The 21354-nt window shown below is 43.2% G+C and overlaps 1 protein-coding gene across 1 annotated transcript in view; it reads right to left on the reverse strand.

Annotated features, from left to right (window-relative positions):
• Nucleotides 1–21354, reverse strand: part of LOC122812929 (lethal(3)malignant brain tumor-like protein 4) — a 2410392-nt gene that overhangs the window by 2276983 nt on the left and 112055 nt on the right. Inside the window, exon 2 of the mRNA XM_044084994.1 lies at nt 19372–19518. Coding sequence (XP_043940929.1) covers nt 19372–19488 — 117 coding nt within the window. The 5' untranslated portion in view covers nt 19489–19518. The remainder of the gene's footprint in view (nt 1–19371; nt 19519–21354) is intronic.

The raw sequence follows: 21354 nt of genomic DNA on the forward strand, positions 1-21354 counted from the left end.
AGTGTCATCGTCTTGGTTGAAATATGGGATCAATGTAGTGAAATTCTGTTGCCTGTTTGATACCCGTTTTTACTACATTACTAGACTCTGGTCTATCCCTTTATTTATAGCTATTGTTATTTTTTCAAGAGTCACTATCAGTTGCAACTGAACTGTTTTTAAATTTATTTTTTTCTGTATATGCATATAAGGGTACAAATATATGCAAAGAATGTTCTAGTTGATGTATTACTTGTGTGACACAGTGCTTTTTTCTCCCTCTTCAATATGGTCCCTGGTCAACCTCCTAACACTCATCTGAGTGTTCTCTGTACTTGCAATCTAATCCATCACCTTACACTCAAGCTTACTGATATAAGTAGCTAGTGTTTCTCTCTCATTTCTACTAACTCAAGAGCTGTACATCCCATTCATCTTACTTTCTACTTTTACTTACGTCAATCTATGTAGCTGCAACTCCTTTAGGATAACATCTTACGTTACTCAACTAAATTACTTTTGCTCACATCTCCACCCTAGACAAAATGTTATGTCCAATTTGGTTCTGCATTATTTTTGCCTAAAAGTCAATGTGTTTTAAAGTACAGTTGTACTCAACTGCACTGAGCTCTTGGCATTCAGCCTATATATCAATACTTTTTATACTCAAACAATGTACTACTGTAAGCTCTCTGGATACCTTTATGGCAAAACACTGCTCTCTCTCTCTCCCTACAGGAGTTACAGCATGCTCTCAGTCTACCTTGCACTGATTAACTCATTAAAAGAAAAAGCTGCTCCTAGATTCACTGCCTGTGATTAACCAGTTATTTGTACACTGCCTCTGGCCCTACACTTTCAATTACAGCTACCCTCATGACTTGCATTAGAATCACTCCCTGAGCACAGCTTTATCAGAGGTTTCAAGCTGCCCTTTAGAGGCACTTCATATTGCTGCCTCAATACACTGCAGTGGATGATTCAAAGGAAATTCTTCAAATCTCGTTTTCTTTTACTGTAATTACATTTTAAATGTACTTCTTTCCACTGCTGCCACTGTTATGGAGTGGAGTTGCCCTTTGTGCACATACATGTGCTGGCTGATTGGCTGCATACCTTGTTCCCCTCTCATCCCCATCCACGGCCACCCCAGTCTAACGACACCTACACATTATGTTAAAATATAAACTGTCAAAGCGAATCACATATTGAAAATCTCACTAATGACTCACTCACAGAAAATCCAACACACAACACAGCTAAGCTCTAGTACTGCTTACTTCTGCGTCTATACTTTATGTCCTTGCTTGTATCACCAACTTCTTTTATACTCCCTGATAAAATCTTATCACAAAATGATCTCCTGTAGTATTACAACTAACCTAGAACCCATATCAAATTCCAAACCTATTAAGAATTTTGCTAAGGCCAATTACCTCAAACTAAGTGACAGCTTATCAAACTTCCAAGCCACTCCGAACTCGGATGACACTAAGGACTACTATGAGCTGTACACAAAAGCACTGTACAACCACATTCGTACCTGCATAGAAAAGGCAGTACCTGTCTGAGTCAAACCTATGATTACTGGCAAAATAATCCACCCCTGTGGGCCCCTAGTGTAAATAGGCTATTCATCAAAAGGAAAAAATTCCTCTCCAAAGCCAAGAAGGAACAGACAAAACATTGCAAAAAGACACTCTCCTGTCTAAATAAACAAATCAGAGAGCTGGTCAAATCTGACAAAGCAAACTAAGAGGCAAAGACAGCCACCCAGATGAAAGATAACCATAAGGCTTTTTTTTAAGTTATGTTCACAACATCAGGGGAAATTGTTCAGCAATGTGCAGACTTAATCACGAACAGCAACACTTATACCCAGCCTGAAATTATATCAAACCTGCTGGCCAAGTTCAGTTCAAACTCCCTCCACCATCACCTCCTACTACACCCAAAGAAATAACCGCAACCATCTTCTACCAGTCATTAAGAGGGAACAGGTCCTTACTCCATTCACTAAAGCCAAAAACACAGCATCCATGGGTCCCAGGCAACATTTCAGGATACTCCTTAAATAGCTTAAACAGAGTCTATCATGGCCACTAGAAACCTCCTTTAACCACAGGTTTTGTCCCAGAAGAATGGAGGACTGCAACAAGTCGTCTTTCTGCACAAGTGAGGCCCATCAACTGACACAGGGAACTACAGACCCATAAGCCTGACCAGTCTTATCTGCAAGACCAAGGAGAGGATTATCATGGACCTCATCAATAATGACATAGGAATTCTTCAAACACTGGACCAGACCCAATTTGGCTTTGTCAAAGGGAGGTCTTGCCTGCTCAATCTAGTGGACTTCTTCGATAAAGTTACCAGGGCCATGGATGAGGGTAAAACAATACACATCACTTATCTAGACCTGGCCAAAGCTTTCAACATAATCCCCCACTCACTCAGGATCATAGATGAACTTAATGAATTACGCATAATCCCCTATATCATTAGATGGATAGCAAACTGGCTCACTGGCAGGCACATGTTGTCCAGATAGGTGAATCCACCTCCGATAAGAAAACTGTTACTAGTGGTGTTCCACAGAGCTCAGTGTTAGGATCCCTCCTGTTTGGTATATACTTCTCTGAAGTGAAGGCCAACATTGGGGGCCTCTGGCTCACCAAGATCTCTGACAAATGTAAGCTGGGAGAAATCACTGAATCCCCAAACGATGTTGGCATCTTGAAAAAACAAGAACCACGGCCAGACTGCAGAGGAACGTACTAACATCTTACAAACAGGCTTAAAAATAACAAAAGACTAGTGCTAAAACCATGGTCTGAGACTAAATGCTAAAAATTGCGTAATCATACCCTTTGGTAAATCAGATATCCCTGCAAATTATAATATTGATAGCACACCCTAAAAGTACACCCTGTGGTAAGGGACCTAGGAACACAGATAGACAGTAATGTAAATGACCATTTAGCTACAGTAGTGAGGAAATCCTTCTGTGCATCTCAATTTACAAGTAAAGGCATGGCATCAAGATCACAGGAAGTCATATTGTCATTATACTCGGCCCTCACCAGGCCCATACGAGTACAATGCTCCCTTCTGCATGTACCTAACCAGGCACTTAATCCAAATGGAGTGGCCCTAGAGGCTTTGCACTAAAAAAGTACAAAGTGTAAGACACCAACTGAAGGCCTTATCCCTCTACTCTATCTCATATTGTTTATTAAGCGGTGACTTATGCCTAACCTACAAGGCATTCTCTGATCTAGCCATGATGAAACTGTCACATATTCACAAGAAAAATTATACAAGGGTTACGCGTTCCATGGATCTCAACCTTATTTGTGACTCTAACAGAACTTGCTGGAGATACAGATTCATATCCCAAAGGCTACCTCATCTAAGGAATAAACTTCCCATCTTTGTAAAATAAAGCCCGTCCCTCACTCTCTGCAAAAACAATTTGGAGAAATGGATGGGGGATCGTAAATTCACTCCAGAGTTACTGCCCATGTCCCTTACGGGCAAAGGCAGTCTGTAAAATGACTCAGGGCTCGAAAACTCAATACTACTACCCCGATACTATCCCATCCCACATCTGGGAAATTCAGATATAATACTGTTATATCCTGGGTATTATTGGCTAGGCTTGTAAGGGCTCTTGTGACATTAGCCTAGTAATCATCTATAAGCCAAATGCCTAACTTACAATAAATAAAACACCTGCCCCAAATTCAGAATAATCACATACAAATGAAAGTAAATAATGTTATACAAATATTTGCCCAGGCCATAAAAATCAACTAAACACCCCTATTTATATACAGAATTTGGCAAACATTTACACATGCTATTCTTAATCCAGTAAACATCCTACTATCTGCAGACATCCAACCTAACCCAAGATATAACTGCCACAACCATAAGCTTACAAATCATTCAAATCCCACTAAACTCAACTCAAAATTGTCTAAAAATGTACCATATTAGTGCAACAGATACATGTACTAAGATGAGTGAGCTCTACAGTTGAACTGAACACTACACCCCTGATATCGTAACTATCACTGAAATATGGCTAAAATAAGAAGTTATGTACCTACCATAACGTTCCATGTTAGTTGTCTTCTCTCGCCTTCTTTCTTGCTTGATGGGTTCGGAGCCGATCCTCGGCTCCGACTCGGCACTTGCTAAGCTCGAGAGTCACTTTTACCAGCTCGAGGCAGCCCCATATCCCATGATGCAAGGCGGTAAGTACCCAGATCTCGTTTGATGACAAAGGGCAATAGCACCAAGCATAAATACTTCCCAAAGGAAGAAAGAAAGAAAGAAAGCCTACAGGAAGGACCAGTTCTGAATGGTCTTCAGCATAACAATCTCTTGTAGAAAGGTCTGTCCAGGCCTGGGGGAAGGAGGGAGGGTCGCAAGAAAGAAGGTGAGAGAAGACAACTAACATGGAACGTTATGGTAGGTACATAACTTCTTAATGTTAAGTTGTCAATCTCGCCTTCATTCTTGCTTGATGGGACCGCGTCCCTAGCACCTCTATCCTGGGTGGCTCAATGGAACAGACTCTTGAGGACTGTAGAGCCAAAACTGGCTCTGTCCCTGGAGGCCAAGTCCAATTTGTAATGGGAAACAAAAGTATGAGGAGTGGCCCAAGTGGCCGCTGCACAAATAGTGTCTAAAGGAAGTCTAGCTTGAAAGGCTGTAGAAGTAGCTAAGCTCCTAGTTGAATGTGCTTTAGGTTTTGAGCACAGCTGTTTTCCCCTGAGCAGATAAATTTCAGAGATGACAGAAGACAGCCATCTAGATAAGGTCACTTTAGAAACAGGAAGGCCTTTCCTGTTATCTGCATAGGAAACAAAGAGTTGATCGGATTTCCTGAATTGTTTAGTTCTGTCCAAATAATATCTGAGTTGGCGGTGGACATCAAGATAATGTAATTTTTGATTCGATCTGTTTGAATAGTTTGGAAAAAATACAGGGAGTTCAATGGATTGATTCAAATTAGCCTTTGAGGTGACCTTAGGCAAAAAGGTCGGATTAGTTCTCAATGATACTCTGTCCTTGTAAAAAACCAAGTAGGGGGGTCGAACCGAAAGAGCTTGAAGTTCAGACACCCTCCTGGCTGATGTAATAGCTACTAGGAATAAAGTTTTCCAAGAAAGAAATTTTAGAGAGCAGGAAACAGCTGGCTCGAAGGGGGGAAGAATCAAGGATGTCAGCACTAAATTTAGATCCCATTGAGGAGGAGGATTCCTGATTGGAGGCTTTAGCAGGAAAATTCCTTTCAAGAAGGCTTTACAAAACCTATGGGACATGATATTGTGATCTGCGATCCCGACATGAAAGTTCGAGATAGCAGCCAATTGAACTCTGACTGTGGAAGAAGAGGAGCCTGCATGAAAAATCTCTGCTAAGAAGTCCAGGACTGCCTGAACAGGGGCAGTGAAAGGATCAATATTCTTGGCATTAGCCCAATAAGAGAAACGTTTCCATTTGCTTGCATAAATCCTCCTGGTAGAGGATTTTAAAGAAGCTACTATGATGTCTCTAACAGGGTTAGAGATCAAAGGAAGCCTGGCTAAGGAAGGAAGTGGAGCAACCATGCTGTGAGGTTGAGAGAAGGGATAGACCGGTGCAGCTGACCGGATTGGTGAATCAGAAGATCTGGCACTGGGTCCAGATGCCACGGCTGCACCAAAAGGTGACAAAGGAGGAACGGGAACCAAACTTGTCGAGGCCAGTAAGGAGCAATGAGAATCAATTTGGCTCTCAAAACGGTTGCTTTCTGGATAACTTGAGGGATCAGAGGAAAAGGAGGAAAGGCATAAAGAAGTCCCTGGGGCCAATCCTGGGTCAGAGCGTCTCTGGGGGGATGGCCTGGAAGAGGGAAGAGAGAGAAGTCTGGGCATTTGCTGTTTTGGGGAGTAGCAAAAAGATCGCAACATGGACGACCCCATTCCAGAAAAATCTCTTCCGCTATAGATTGCTTGAGAGACCACTCGTGAGGCATGAGAATAGCTCTGCTCAATCTGTCCGCTACAATGTTGGTTTTCCCAGGGATATGCGTTGCCACCAGAAACCGATGAGAGGAGATTGCCCATTGCCATAGTCTGAGCGCTTCTCGACACAAGGGGTAGGACTTGGTTCCGCCCTGTTTGTTGATATACCAAACTACAGACATGTTGTCTGTGTGGACTGCAATTGTCTCTACGGGAAGAAAGTCGTTGAGGGCTTGCAACGTTAAAAGCACTGCTCTCATCTCCAGGACATTTATATGCAGGTGGTACTCGAACGGCTGCCACGTCCCATGAACCATCCTGCCCTGATAATGACCCCCCCCCACCCGATCAGGGAGGCATCCGTGGTGACAGTGGCTACCGGGGATGGGGGTACAAAGTGTCTGCCTTGGTGAACCTGGGGAGATGTGATCCACCAAGCAAGATGATCTTTGCAAGTCTGTGTCACCAGAATCTGGTGACGCATTGGAAGTTGTTGGTACGACCACTATGTGAACAGCATCCACTGAAGAAGGCGCATGTAGAAGCGAGCCAGGGGAAGAAGAGTAATGGCCGCAGCCATGAGGCCTAATACCTTTAGAACCATTCTGGCCTGTACTTTCTTGTTGGCTAGAATGATCCTGACATGACATTGAATGTCTGAAACTCTTTGATCTGTAAGGGTAGCTGACATCCGAACAGTGTTTAAGTTTGCGCCTATGAAAGTAATAGACTGGCAGGGCGATAAGGATGACTTTTCGAAGTTGATCGAGATGCCCAAAAGAGTACAAAGCTTTATTGTGTAATCCCTGGCTTGAATAAGATGATGCCTGGTGGTGGCTGAAAGGAGCCAGTCGTCGAGATACGGAAACACCTGGAATCCTTGACGTCTCAGGTGAGCCGTGACCACTGCCATGCATTTGGTGAACACTCTGGGGGCTGTAGTGAGACCAAAGGGCAGGGCTCTGAACTGGAAATGACTGGACCCCAGCCGAAAGCGGAGAAATCTCCTGGAGCGTCTGTGAATTTTGATGTGATAGTACGCATCCTGAAGATCTATTGAGCACATCCAGTTGTCCTTCTGTAAGAAGGGCAGAATTGACTGAAGAGTGACCATTCGAATCTTGTCTTCCTCACAGACTTGTTGAGTCTGCTGAGATCAATATTGGTCTCCAGTCTCCCGTCTTTTGGGGACCAAAAGAACCTTGAGTAGATTCCGGGCTCTGAATGGTCTGTTGTAACTGGCTGAATGGCTCTTTTGCAGTAGTTTTGAGACTTCTAACTCTGCAATTTCCCTTAGACCGGGTGGTACATCTGGAAGGGAATTTGAGGGTAGAAAGGACTTTCCTCGAAAGGAATTATGTAACCCTTGGATATGATCGACTGTACCCATCTGTCTTGAGTGAGGGAGTGCCAGGCTTCTGGGTACAGTGATAATCTTCCCCGACTGCCTCCAAGGAGGGACAGCCGGGCAACATCTCAGGGATGCTGAAAGGGCTTGTCAGAGAGAGGCTCTCTGTTTCCCTGGTTTTTGGACCCCTCTGCCTCTAGAGCGTCTGTTGTTGTTACCCCTCTGCCTCTAGGGGTAAACTGACCACGTGAATCGGCGTGACTCCTTGGGATTTGGAACCACATTTTGCCACCTTTCTGTCCTTTGGGGTAAGGTCTAGAAGGGGTGGAAAAGCGGACTCCTGACAGAAAGAGTCTTGCCGTCCTGCTCACACCTGGTCAAAGTTTCCTTCACTTGAGGGCCAAACAAGGCTGACCCATCAAAGGGAGAATTTGTGAAAGATGCCTTAAAGGGATCTGCAAAGTCACATAGCCGCATCCAGGCTTGGCGTCTAAGAGCCCCACCTGTACCTGCGGCCCTACTCGCTCCATCAGCAGCATATGATATTAGCCGCATGGAGGAGTTAGCAATGGAATTAAGGGTTCCTAGCTGCAAAGCAATTTTTTCCTGAGCCTCTGCAGCTGTAGGATCCTGTACAACATCACCTAGCTCCTTAAGGATATCCCTTTGGAGTCTGGTGAAGTGACATAGGTAATTCAGCGAACGCATAGCAAAGGTCGCTGAGGAAAACATCCGCTTACCGTACCTATCCATGGTCCTAGAGTCCTTATTAGGAGGATGGGCCAGTGCACGGAAGGATCTGCAAGTTCCTTCTTGGTGGCAGCAGCCACCACCATGGCATCAGCGGGGACACCCTTAGTGAGGAATTGCTTATCACACGGGGCAGTAATAAATTTTGAAGGCCTCCTAGGGACTGGCTCTACAGAGTCAGGAGCAGCCCACGCCTTCGGGCAATAACCTGCATAAGGGGTCGTAAGGCGGAGACACCCAGGAGGTGGAGGGCCGAGATCCAAACGCCTCTAGGTATACTGACTCATCCTCAGAGGGATTATTGGTGGGCCAGTTTCCCCTCTGTCTAAGGAGTTCTAGGATGTCCGAGAAGGAGACATCCTCAGAGGGGGATCTTGGGGATCCCTCTGACTCATCTAAGTCAGTATCTGAAGTGATAGACTCGGGGGAGTCTACATGTTTCCTCTTACAGGTCCTCTTCCTAGGATCCCCCGAAACATCAGGAGAATCCTCGGAAGAGGGGGATATTCCCAATGGGGAAACCTGAGGCGGAGGATCTCTGGGTCCTGTAGCAAGAGAAGTGGCAGAGATGTCAACAGGCACTATAGAGGGAGGAGCTAAGGGAACAGACTGCTGGCTGATACCCGTGGCCAGCACACTCTTCATCACCTCGAATGCTCCCCTCCCAGGAAGGTCCGAGAGAACCCGTTCCGAAGAGGTAGGAACTCCAGGGACCACCGAAAGGGAAGTCTCCGAGGCAGATGTCGGAGCAGAGCTCACCAAGGCCGAGGCTCCAAGGGAAGAGCGGGTTGGACAAGGGTCCGATGCCACTCACCCCTCGGAGGAGACCATGGAAGCCCGGCCACGAATCCCTCTAAGGAAGGTCTCGAAGAGGAGATAAGAGTAGAGGCTGAAGGAACAGAAGGGGTATCTGTCCCTCAGCCGTAGCAGTAACCATTCGAAGACTCCAACTCCAAGCTCTGGGGTAGAGTTGAAGGAGGAACTGCAATGGGGTGTGGACCAATAGCCGTCTGTTGAGACGGGCTATGTAACATTTGGGCCAGTGCCTGTGACTTAAGTAATCTACTGACCACTCTCTCTAAATCATGGTCAGAAAGCCTGGATGACCTTGAAGATCGGCTCCGATGGCTCCGTTCCGAGAGGAGAGGTGAAGCCGGAGCCGAAGTATCGGCTCCAAGGAAGGAGACCTAGACCTCTTCCTCGAAGGAGCCATCGGAACCGATGAAACTATTGAACCTGTCGGAGCCGACAACTTATCGGAGCCGACAGGTAGCTTGATGCATCGGCTCCAGCCGGAGCCGATACAGCCAAAAAAGTAACGGTGTCGGAGCCGATCGGAGCCGACACCGATGCCTGAGCCACATGGTGGTCGGAACCGATCGGAGCCGACACCGAAGTGGTCGAACCAGAACCGGCACCGATAGCCATCGGTGCCGAAGGTTTAGTTAACCCAGAATCGGCTCCAGCCGGAGCCGATCTCGACTCTGAATGAGTCGGAGCCGAGGCCGCAGGCTTGGACACAGAAGCCTGGGCCTTGGAAGACTTAGAAGTCTTGGATGGAGCCGACTTAGCCGGAGAGCCCTCCGGCTTAAGAAGGCCCCTCAAAATCAGCTTATTTCTTCTTTCCTGCAGGACTCTCTGGCTGAAAGAATGACATATAGCACAGGAGTCCTGCAGGTGAAGGGGTCCCAGACAGTACAGGCAAGAAGTGTGACCGTCTGTCAGAGACATTTTCTGACAGCACGAGTCACACTTCTTAAAGCCTGAGACCCTTTCTTTAGACATGGTGTAAAAACACACTGACACACACACCAGTCAAAGAAATTAAATTAAATATACCAAAAAGTATAACTAGTAAACACACACACACACCCTAACAGGGGGGGGGGGATGGGTTGGGTGAAAGTCTGACTAAAAAAATAAGAAGAGACAGAGAATTTTCTGTCAGAAAGTGTTTAAAACTAACAATTAAGGGTTTTTTTGTTAAAAGGGGCTAAAATAGCAAAGTAGCAAATCACTTACCAGGAGCTGGTAAAAGGAGGACCTCATCAGCGAAGTGGCAAACGAGATCTGGGTACTTACCGCCTTGCATCATGGGATATGGGGCTGCCTCGAGCTGGTAAAAGTGACTCTCGAGCTTAGCAAGTGCCGAGTCGGAGCCGAGGATCGGCTCCGAACCCATCAAGCAAGAATGAAGGCGAGATTGACAACTTAACATCCCTCTATTCAGGAAAAGATTTATCACATCCTGCCTATTATACCCTCAGAACAGGACAGCACAAAAGACAGCAGACTGAATCTGTACATTCTATTCAAACAAACATAGCCAAGCAACTTTCAGATGACTATACCAACCTTTGGTAAAGTAAAAATACAGTTAGCTGACCTAAATGTGAACTCATCCACACAACTACATGTAGTTGCTCTCAAAATTCCTCTTAATGAAGTCACACAAAACATTGATAATCTACAGGATATCTTATTCTGGACAACATCATACATTAAGGAAAATACAAAAGTACCTGGAAAAGGCAAAACAGACTGACATCATTCCCAAACAACAAGCCAGACACCAACAATAACAAATGAACTTATACAATTTCCCAACTAATTAATGAGCCTACTAGAACTGGAAAAAAAATATGGCAAAGAAAGGATGGTCTTCAACACCAGCAACACTTGTGCCCAACACTCTTTATGTGACCAGCCGACATACGGATTTGGAAGCAAAACAAAATTAAAAAAAAAATCAGCCTATAACTGGGTAGGATTAAAAATCTTTTCAAAAAAAATACTTTCATCATTCTGAAACAATGTAATTGGAACCAGTTAAATATCTACCACTAGACTACATTAGCCACTTCAACCAAATATTTCTACTTACTTAACTCAATCACACCTCTCAACCTGGCAACATCAAAAATCTGGACAAGGCCCTTGAAAAATTGGTACAAATCTGTACACTGATTAACATCTAATTTACATACATAATTATGTAACCCCACCCATTCCATTGGAATTATGGGATACCAACTTTCAAACATAACTGAAGAACGGGCAACCAAAATATGGGTGCCAGAGTCCCCCTACAGCCATTCCAATGTCCCATTACCTGACTATTTCACCCCAATTACCATAAACACCGGTGTGCATACTGCTTTACTTCTACAATGATTATTTGGATTTTATTTTTACAGCACTGACTGCACAACAATGCAAAAACACTACTAGACATCTAGTAAAAGCAATATTGTCTCACAATGAAAATAGTTGGCATTAAAACTTGTCTGCCCTTGAAACTCACATTCATTGAAACAGCATTGAAACCCACTCACACCACATCCAAAGAAAATCCATTTGGCCAGTGCACCAAATGCAAACACTCTCGACTTTTAGCTACTAATGACGCAATGCATTTTAACCTGAAAGGCCAGTTAAATTTCAGGTGAGCTTCATGTATTGGCCTGCATTACTTTGCACATAATAACACTATCGGAGGACCTTTCACAACCCTTCTAATATACAAGTACAGCACATAGTAAAAAGCAAACTCAAAATGGCAATGAAGGAAAAAACAAAACTGAGGCTAACAATGTACACAGCTTTACATGTATATCTGCAAAGCATATTACTATACACTTGTGTCTTTACAGACAAATGTATATGAATTATTCATTCACAGAGGTAAAACCATCCTTAAGTAATGAAAACCGCAATCAGATATATTCAGAAATGTCCAGGCCATTTTTTTGAAAGTGCAAGTTGTTATGCTGTCATAATGAACTGTAGCCTTAAAAGAACAGAGAAAAACAGAATTAAATAGATAAAAATATTATGATTTGCAGGGAAACCACACAACAGCTAAAAACACCACTTGTAATCAGCTGTACAATAATACAGATTTCTTTACCACTAGAGTTACAATAGAGGAAACAAAAAAAACAGTGCAACAACATCTTTATATAATCCATCCATCCATAATCAACATCATGGTTTAAACTACTTAAGGGCAGTTTGTCAATCCGAAAAGCAATTACTAAAGCCTTATGTAATATTATTGCAACTATGCTAGATTATTAAGCTGTGGGTCTGTGAATGTGAGCAAACTTCCCAGATGTGGTCATGAATATAAAGAACAGGAAACAGCAGTTTAATTCAGGAAGCACTGGCAAACAGGGAAGCACAAAGGATAGAAGTTCTTTGTTGCTAATAAGCTGGAAGTTACTTTGATAACAGCTGGGGTTAGATTTTTTGAATGAATACCATATACCATTAATGCTCGAGCATTTTAACACTGCAAAAAAACTTTCCAGCCAGCCTAGGTCATGGGTCATTACTGATAATGGTATAACTGTGCAAGTTAGTTATCTTACAGCAACAGAAAACACAGACAAACCAATCAAGCACAACTAGCTGCATGACGATTCCAATTACATCTTAACAGTCAAGCCTGAGACTGGGTTACTTGAGCAGAAACTCTGACAGACAATGTAAGAGGAAGTGAACAATGCACAACTCTCAACTGCAATACACTAATGAAGTACAACTAACAGTTTGGAACACTTAATTAAGCATTCCAAATAGAATACTCCAGTATTAAAAAAAATAAAAGCCTAACCAATGACCTCAAATGGTGAACAAAGGTTTCTAACCCTTCAGAAAATCTCTTTATTGAATTCTACACAGATGTAATTTTTAGATCTCTGTGCATTACAAGGCATAAAAAATACCCCAGATTTCTTTCATCATATTTTTGGTCTTCCCATCATAAAATTTGTTCTTTTCTGGTAAATCTTAACAGAATTGAGTTTCAGACTTTATATCCACCAGAGAATACAGTCTAAACCAAAGCATGTTATTCTCAACTTTTCTAAAGTTTATTAAGAGCAACATTTAACCTTTGCTCCCAGCTTTGAGTCTTTAGCTTGTCCAGATTTCTAGCACAAAAAAGTTGAGAGGTATGAAAATGCAGAGAAGGTTTTCTGCCAGTATAGCACAATACATAACCTAGTATAAGCAGAACATGGCAAAGCTATGTGCCCATTCCCCAGATCCATCCATGCCAAATGATAAACAGTGTAGTTGTTACCTTACATTCTGCACCAATCCTAAAAAGGCTACATAAAATAATAGGCAAACCCATGTCAACAAAAGCACAGAACAGCATCACTTTCATCTACCACAAAAATTACTGCTCAGTCCAGTTAACTTTTCCAATTTGTGCCTCAATTCTGTTCAGACTCAAAGAACTACAAGTGTAAAACTGTTACAAGAGAACAGTACCACTTGGCCTACAGAAAACATTGGATAATTCATATATGTAACAAACCCATCACAGGCCAAAAAAATACAATCTCTGTGCATAAAGGAATGCCGTCAATTCTTACCTCAACAAAACAAAATAGTTAAACAGGTTGTTAAACAGTAAATGCTGTCTACACTTGGCGTAGGGCATGCATGTCACATGCATAAATACTGTAATATGCACACAGACAGACATGCAAATACACTAGTACCATATAGAATAAAATGTATACAGCAACAATAAACAGATGTTTTGAAGCTGTTACAGAAAACCCTTGTTCTGTCTCAACAATCAAAAATGTTAATCTGCCGATGGTCGTCCGAGATTATATCTAATCAGCAAGGGGGTTCCTACATTTGCATTGAAGGCAATCTTGGGGTTAGTACACCCCCCGCCCGGCCGCCCCGCGTGTTTTCCCTAAGCGCCCAGCCAGCTACAAACCAAACTTCAGGAATAGTACAGACAAGTTCCCTTCCACCACCTCTTCACAGCAACAGGTAAAACTTACCAATGGACCCCACGCAGCAACCACCAAAAGGCGCGCTAGAAGCAGTCTCAAGATCCTCATTACCGCTGTTGTTAAAAGTGTCTGCTAGAGACAAGTATACTGATGCAAGAATAACTAGTTGGCTCGCTCGCACAGCTCTTCAGCAACTGTTTGTTGCCGTTCCAGGTTCCTGCTCACATTTCAAACAGGCCGGAAATGCGTGAGCTCCTTGAGCTCAATTCCGACAGGCTGGGAGAGTGAACTGACATCATCGTGCAGGCTGGTAACCCTGGGGGAGCTGACGTCATCACGTATGCAATGACGTCAGCTCTAACAGCCGAGAAAAATTAAAAACAAAAGAGAAAATCAGAACTGAAGGGGTGCCACTCAGGAATCGTAGCACCCCTTCATTTGAACCCCAAAACTCGGTAAAAACCGAGCAATTCGGCACGGTTGAGAGGTATGGGTGCCACTCGGGAATCGTGGCACCCCTTCATTTGAACCCCAAAACTCGGTAAAACTGAGCAATTCGGCACGGTCGAGAGGTATAAACTCAATACAATCTCTTCAAACCTAAAGAGCCACAAGAAATAGCACGCCTAACCTGATAACCAAACTAGGAGCATGTGGACAGTTCTCTCTTCACAGCAAAGAGATAGGTATTTAATATACCATAAACCTGATACAGCAGCATACATATCACTCTTCACAGTCGTTTGAGCATTTCTATAAATACTGAACTGTGATTTTTTTTACAAGTGTGTTATAGTTCAATTATAATGTTTAACTTCATGTGGTTAAGATTTTTGTAATAAATTACTTTATAGGTTCATAGATAGGTACTAGGCTATCAGCCCAAGGGCCTACGCAAGCCTAGCCAACAAGGTTCCCTGGCTTACGCCACCCAAGAAAGTTATTTTCCTGTGGCACTGACGAGCAGAGACACAGAAGTGATCCCCGGGGTGTATTTCCTATTTCCCATCCACTCATCAAGATTTTTCTTGAAGAGTGCTAATGAAGAACTTTGCTTGACATAGATGGGTAGCCTGTTCCAGAGTATGGGGAGTCTCTGGGATAGGAATCTATCCTTCCAGCATGTCCTGTTTATTGTGGTGACAAGGTTTAGGTCCCTAGAGCGTGTAGCTCGGAGGGATTGGGATTTCTTTAGGTGTAGCATGTCCAACAGCTCTGGGATTGACATAGCTTTATATGTTAGGCAGAGATCACCTCTGAGTAGGCGATATGCTACGGAGTAAAGCTGGGGTTTTTTTGAGGTGGTCAGTGTAGGGCATTTGTTCGAGTCCAGTAATCCTCTTTGTGAGGTACTTCTGTGGCCTTTCCAGCTGCTGCAGATGTCTTGTGAGGTACATTCCAAAAGGGGCATTGTACTCTATAATGGGTCTAATGAGTGATGAGTAGAGAGTAACTATGACCTATTTTTTCCTGGATGAGAACCTTTTTATGTTGAAGTGTGCCACGTAGAAGGACTTCCTGACTACTGTGGCGATGTGACTATCAAAGGAGAGACTACTGTCCACCTGGGTCCCAAGGTCTCTTATTACGCATTCAGTGCTAAGTAGATTGCTGCCTATGTGGTTAGTTCATGGGTACAGAGTTTTTACCAAAGGGGATGACACTGCACTTTTTGGCATCGAGCTTGAGGCCATGGCTCTGACACCAGGCATCTGTCTCAGAGAGGCCCTTCTGTAGGATGTTCACATCATTTGGGGACTTGACTATGGCTCCTAGTTTGCAGTCATCAGCGAACTTAGTTAGCCAGAGGCCTTCTGTGTTAGCCTGTACTTCAGAGAAGTAGATACCAAACAGGAGCGGTCCCAGGACGGAACCCTGTGGTACTCCACTTGTCACTGGTTTGAGGTCAGATTTGGAGTCTGCAACTTTTACAGTGTCAGTTCTGTCAGTGAGTCAGTTGGCAATCCATCTTGTGACGTAGGGATTTATGCCTAGGTTATTGAGTTTAGCTATAATTCCAGAATGGGGGATGGTGTCAAAAGCTTTAGCGAGGTCAAGATAGGCTGTGTGAACCACTTTACCCTCATCTACTGCTTTGGTGACTGCCTCAAAGAAGTCGATCAGGTTCAGGAGGCATGATCTGCCTTTCACAAACCCGAACTGGGTGGGATCCAGAGTTTGATGATGATACGTTCCACGGCTTTGCAGACCAGGCTCGTCAGGCTAATAGGTCTATAGTTCCCGGTATCAGTGGTGGCTCCCCCTTTATGGAGTGGGATAACTGTTGCTGTGCACCATTCAGTGGGCACAAAGCCTGATGCGAGGCTATTATTGAACATGGTGCTTAAGTGGGGAGCCAGTTCATTCTGAAGTTCGTGTAAAACACAGCCTGGGATGTTGTACGGTCCCCATGGATGCTGTGTTTTGGGCTTTAGAGAGTGCAGCTTTCACCTGCATAGTTGTGATTACAGGGACTCTGCATTCTTCCTGTACAGATATGGGCCCTTTAGGGGGGGGGGGGGGGGTAAAGTTAGCACTGAACCTATCTGCCAGGATGTTGGCAATATCAGTTGGTTCTGTAATTTTCATGCCTTTGTGCTGTAACTCAGAGCAGATCTGGGTGTTGCCATTGAGATTCTTGACATAGCTATAGAATGCTTTGTGGTTGTCCTTGGAATTAGTGGCAATTTTATTTTCGTAGCTAGCTTTGGAGGATCTTATAAGGGATCTCAGCTTCTTACTGAGGCTGACCAGGGAGCTCCTCCACTCATGGGATTTTACTCTCTTTTGCAACAGTTTTTTCCTTCTGTTGTACAGTTTGTTTATGGCAGGGGACCACCAGATTGGCTTTCTTTTTTTGGCAGATAGCGTCTTGGTTCTGTTTGGGATAGCACGATCCATGCACTCATGTAGGTGCTTATAGAGCGCATTTGTGTAGGATTCAGCAGTTGTAACTGTATTGTCCATCTGCATGGGTGTCATGAAGTTCACTACTTCTGTCTTAAGAAGCATAAAGTTGGCTTTGGAGAAATTTCTTACTGTGGTTTCCTTAATGGGGGGTGCGGGTGGGATGTGGATATCAAGGATGATTAGCTTATGGTTGGATCGGACCAATGAGGAGTTGACTTCAAGTGTGGAACACCGGTCACTCATGTTGGTAATGACTAAGGTCTAGGATATTGTTGCCCCTGGTGGGGGTGTGGATAAGTTGATCTAGGGCATTGGAGTTTATGAATTCCAGAAAGCGTTGCGCTAAGGAGTTAGTACATGAGTAGTTTTCCCAGTTAATGGTGGTGTAGTTGAAGTCGCCCATTATTAGAGTGTTTGGTTGAACCCTAATATTTTTCAGTACATCAAGAAAAGAGGAGTGGGAATCCTGGGGCATGGTGGGGGATCTGTAGCAAGCTACAATTTGGATTACAGTTTTGCCAAGAGTTAGTTGCACTTGGATAACCTCGGATGCATTATGCTGAGTAACTAGCTTGAAGGTGTGGATATCCTTAATGAATATGGACACCCCCCCCCCCACCTTTGGTGTTTTGGTCCAGGTTAGATGGCCGAAAAGTGTGGTATGAGTTATAGCCTGGTAGTGCAGGGATGCTCTCTGGAGCCCAGGTCTCAGTCACTGCAAATATATCAATGTTCTCCATTTTAAGGAGTGCCTCAAGTGAGTACATTTTGAAATTTAGACTTCTAGCATTGAGTAGCATTACCCTCAGTTTTTGCTTGCCTGTTCCTGTTATGGTGGTGAATTTGTTACTTGAACCCTGCCTAAAAAAAGGCACTATAGGGGCAGCAAGAGCCTTAGCCAGTATCCGGAATCCTAGGGGTGACAGGTGCAGGCCATCTGTAGCAAAGCATCGTGGTCTGTCGACCATGTCATCCCAAGCAGACAGATACTGGATCCCCTTTGAATGACACCAGAAGCTTAGCCAATTGTTGAAATCAATCATTTTGTCCTTGTACTGCGGTATCATTCTGGGTGATGGCAGAATGCTACTCAGGGCTAGGGTCATACTTGCTTGGGCTACAAGGTCGGAGAGCTCTTCCATGTCTCTTTTCATGTAGTCCAGGGAGATACGTCTCAGGTCATTCACACCAACATGGACAATGACAGAGTCATATTTGTACTTGTTGTGGAGTGACCTGAGTGCGTGAGTTATATGGCGGATCCTGGCACCAGACAGGCAGCTGACAGTAACCTTCTCCTTGTTTAGCCTAGTGAGTGGGACATCAGTGTGCCTGACTATAGAGTCACCTATGACTAGTGTGTTGGGTATGTTGTTTTGCCTTATTGGCTGTGTTTGAGTGGCACACTGAATCTGTGGCTATGTGTCATCTGGGTTGTGTTGGGGGATGAAGGTTGCTTGCGTTTCTGCTTTGGAGGTCTCTGTTGCTTAGGCAGATTATTACTGAGAGCCTCCGCGAATGTTTTTAAGTTTCTATGTGTGGATTTTGGTGGTGTAGATGTAGTGAGACTATGTGATGAGTGTGGTGTGGTGCAAATGTTTACCTTCTCCTCTTTACTGTCAAGTTCAGTCTTGGTTGGAGAGAGCTTTACCTCCAGTTTGGCTAGATAAGTGCATCTCTCACAGGTTGTAGTGTTGGGTGGTAGGAGGAGAGGGTTGTCTGTGTACATGAGGCAATTTCTACATTGCCTCAAGATGCCCAGATTCATCAGATAGACAGGGGAGAACACTGGGAGCTGACCCTTGGACATGCCTGAATAAAAAACTATTTTCCTCTAGATAAGTGAGGAAAGTGTAGGGCGGCACAGTGGTGCAGCGGTTAACGTTGTCGCCTCACAGCAAGAGGTTCTCTGGTTCGATTCTCGGCTGGGGTGCCTTCTGTGTGGAGTTTGCGTGTTCTCCCTGTGTTCACGTGGGTTTCCTCCGGGCACTCCAGTTTCCTCCCACATTCCAAAAACATGCATCTGGAGCATTTCTCCCCGGGTCTCCGCTGAAAACAGGCTCTGTGGAACCTAGTCGGACATTCCCGGTCAACAAATGTTAAAAATAAAAAATAAAAAAAAAAAGTGAGTACAAGAGCTGTTTTTCTCAATGTCAGTGAGAAAAGTAAGTACAAAAACCGTTTTCCTTTAGGTAATGTGGAAGACGGAGTGCTATAGTAATTAGTAGCTTATTTATTGCTTACAAGTTCTGAACAAGTGCTGAGTATGAATAAGCAAATTTAAGTGCTAAAACTAAGAATCTGTATCTGCACTAGACGAATTACAAGACAGAAACAAGTGCAAATGCAGGCTTTCAAATCAGAAAGTTGAGAGATGGAAGATTGCCCAAACGGCCAATAATTACAAATTCTGTGCCAGAACCACTCCTTATGACAGGTTACTTAATGCTTACCACTCCCACTGATAAGCTAGAAGGCTTCCCTCCAACACAGAAAGGATTGGGGGGCTCAGAAGCTTTATTAAGCTACACAACTTTGAAGGTACGCTGCTAATAAAACCATCACAAAAAACATACGAGAGTCCTTGTTGGCTTCTTACCCGTATATCACTACCCGGGAGTGTAGCTATTCCATCTTTCCATTCAAAGGCACTCATCATATCAAAGTCCTGGCTTGGTGTGCAGGAGGTGCCATCTTCCAAAATGCTCTGTTCCATCTTTTGGTCTAACCTATCTGTGAGTAGTTCCTAGGGGATGAAATAAAGAAATAATCAAGTATCGTACACATTTGTTATTCCATAATATAGTGCGTGTGTGGACACACACACAAAAAATACACATGCAATGCTCATTTTTTAGGCATTTTGTTTCACTACAATGAACAGGTGAATCAAGTAGCTCAAAATACTCCATGTTCAGCATACTAATAAGTTGGAAACTGAAGGGTAACCTGCTAGGGAAGGGATTATTCAGTGTGGTACACGGTAAGGAGATAAAAGTGTTTCAGCAGAGACTCGTCTGTTACCAGCCCAACCCCCAAAAAGAAAAAAATATTTTAATTTGAAACACTACTGTAACTAATGTAAAAAAGTAACAGGCAACAAAATATTAAGACAACAGCAAAGACAGTGCTCAAAAAAACACTTGTTGAAGGATGAAACTAGCTTCTCTACTAATTATAAAGTACACAGCATTTTCACATTCAAAACTACTTACTCCAAAATAACATTTTACTATGTACGCCTTGCTGATATGAAAACTTTTTTTGACACTAAAATGCCTCAACACTTGACAACGCAGTAGTTGGACAAGTCCTACACAAACTGATGCTGCAAAAGCTAACCAACACAGGTTTAAGTAAACAGCTGCAGTCTTCATTAACACCAGTATACTGCACACATACTGTTTACCTGTATTACCCTGACTCTAATTACAAAATGCAACTTTAATTTACATTAAATAAAACAATAATCAGGTGAAACTTCTAGGTGCTAGATGCATATTTTAAAATTGAGACAAAGGGACTGCAATTCAACAGGGAAGTAATGCAACTAAAAATGCAATACAGTCAAGCTGCTTGACGTATATGGTCTAAGATGTATTATGCATAAAAACAGTGCAATCCACAATGCAGCTTGCAAATAGTAAGAAATATATGGGGATGGAGGGGATGTAATGTCTGGAACTTTGGATTTTAGGAAAGAGTTTCCCTGAGAAGTGACACAGCCACTTGTCACTAAGTTTCTATCTCCCACAGTACCAGAACCCCTTATACATTCAATTCAATTTGTCAGCTTTTTTTTTTTTTTTTTAATATAGCTGCTTCTATTCCTTCCAAAGGATGAGGTTTTGGGTTTATTTTTCTTTCTGTACAGATGCACAACTGTAATAATGTTCTTTGGTTTTCTGCATGGAATGGATAAAGTACTATCAAGTTATATTACAGCTCACTTTCAGTCTGCTTCAGTACAGATGCACAGGACAATGTTTCACTGTAGGTTCTGTACAGTTGTTTTTGCTTTAGCAATTTAATGAAGCATATTCATTATTAATTCAGTTATGTATTGTTTGCTTGATAATTTATTTTTATTAATTTTGCAAAACTAAGCTTTGCAACAGTTTCTGCTGTCTGCATCTGAACTTCATAGTTAATGAAGCCACAAGGAACATCACTCATAGTAGTTATTGTTTATTCTAATGTTAGTGCAAGGAGTTTATCCTAAATAGCGGTGTCATTTATGCAGAACAACAGACAGCCTTCCCTGTTGCCTTGAATCTTTACGTTCTGTTTTTACATGGATGCATTACTCCTTCAGCTACACAAAAAGGTAATTTGATGAGATAAAAGCACAGCTTACTAAAGCTTGGCATACTAACTACAATGTTCCACCTCTTCATCAACAGACTTTTTATGTTGAAAGAACATGTACTCAATTAGCTGTGTGGGAATTTCCAATGTGGAGGCAGATACCACACAACCTTATTTTTTTACGGACACTAACTTAAAGACAGCACTAGGTTTAGACATCTTTTTTAAGTCACTACTTTTAAATATATAACATGGGACTACACACATTAAAAGA

This window comes from Protopterus annectens, chromosome 1.part1 (assembly GCF_019279795.1).
Source record: "Protopterus annectens isolate FY-2018-M chromosome 1.part1, PAN1.0, whole genome shotgun sequence".
Classification (NCBI taxonomy): domain Eukaryota; kingdom Metazoa; phylum Chordata; order Ceratodontiformes; family Protopteridae; genus Protopterus; species Protopterus annectens.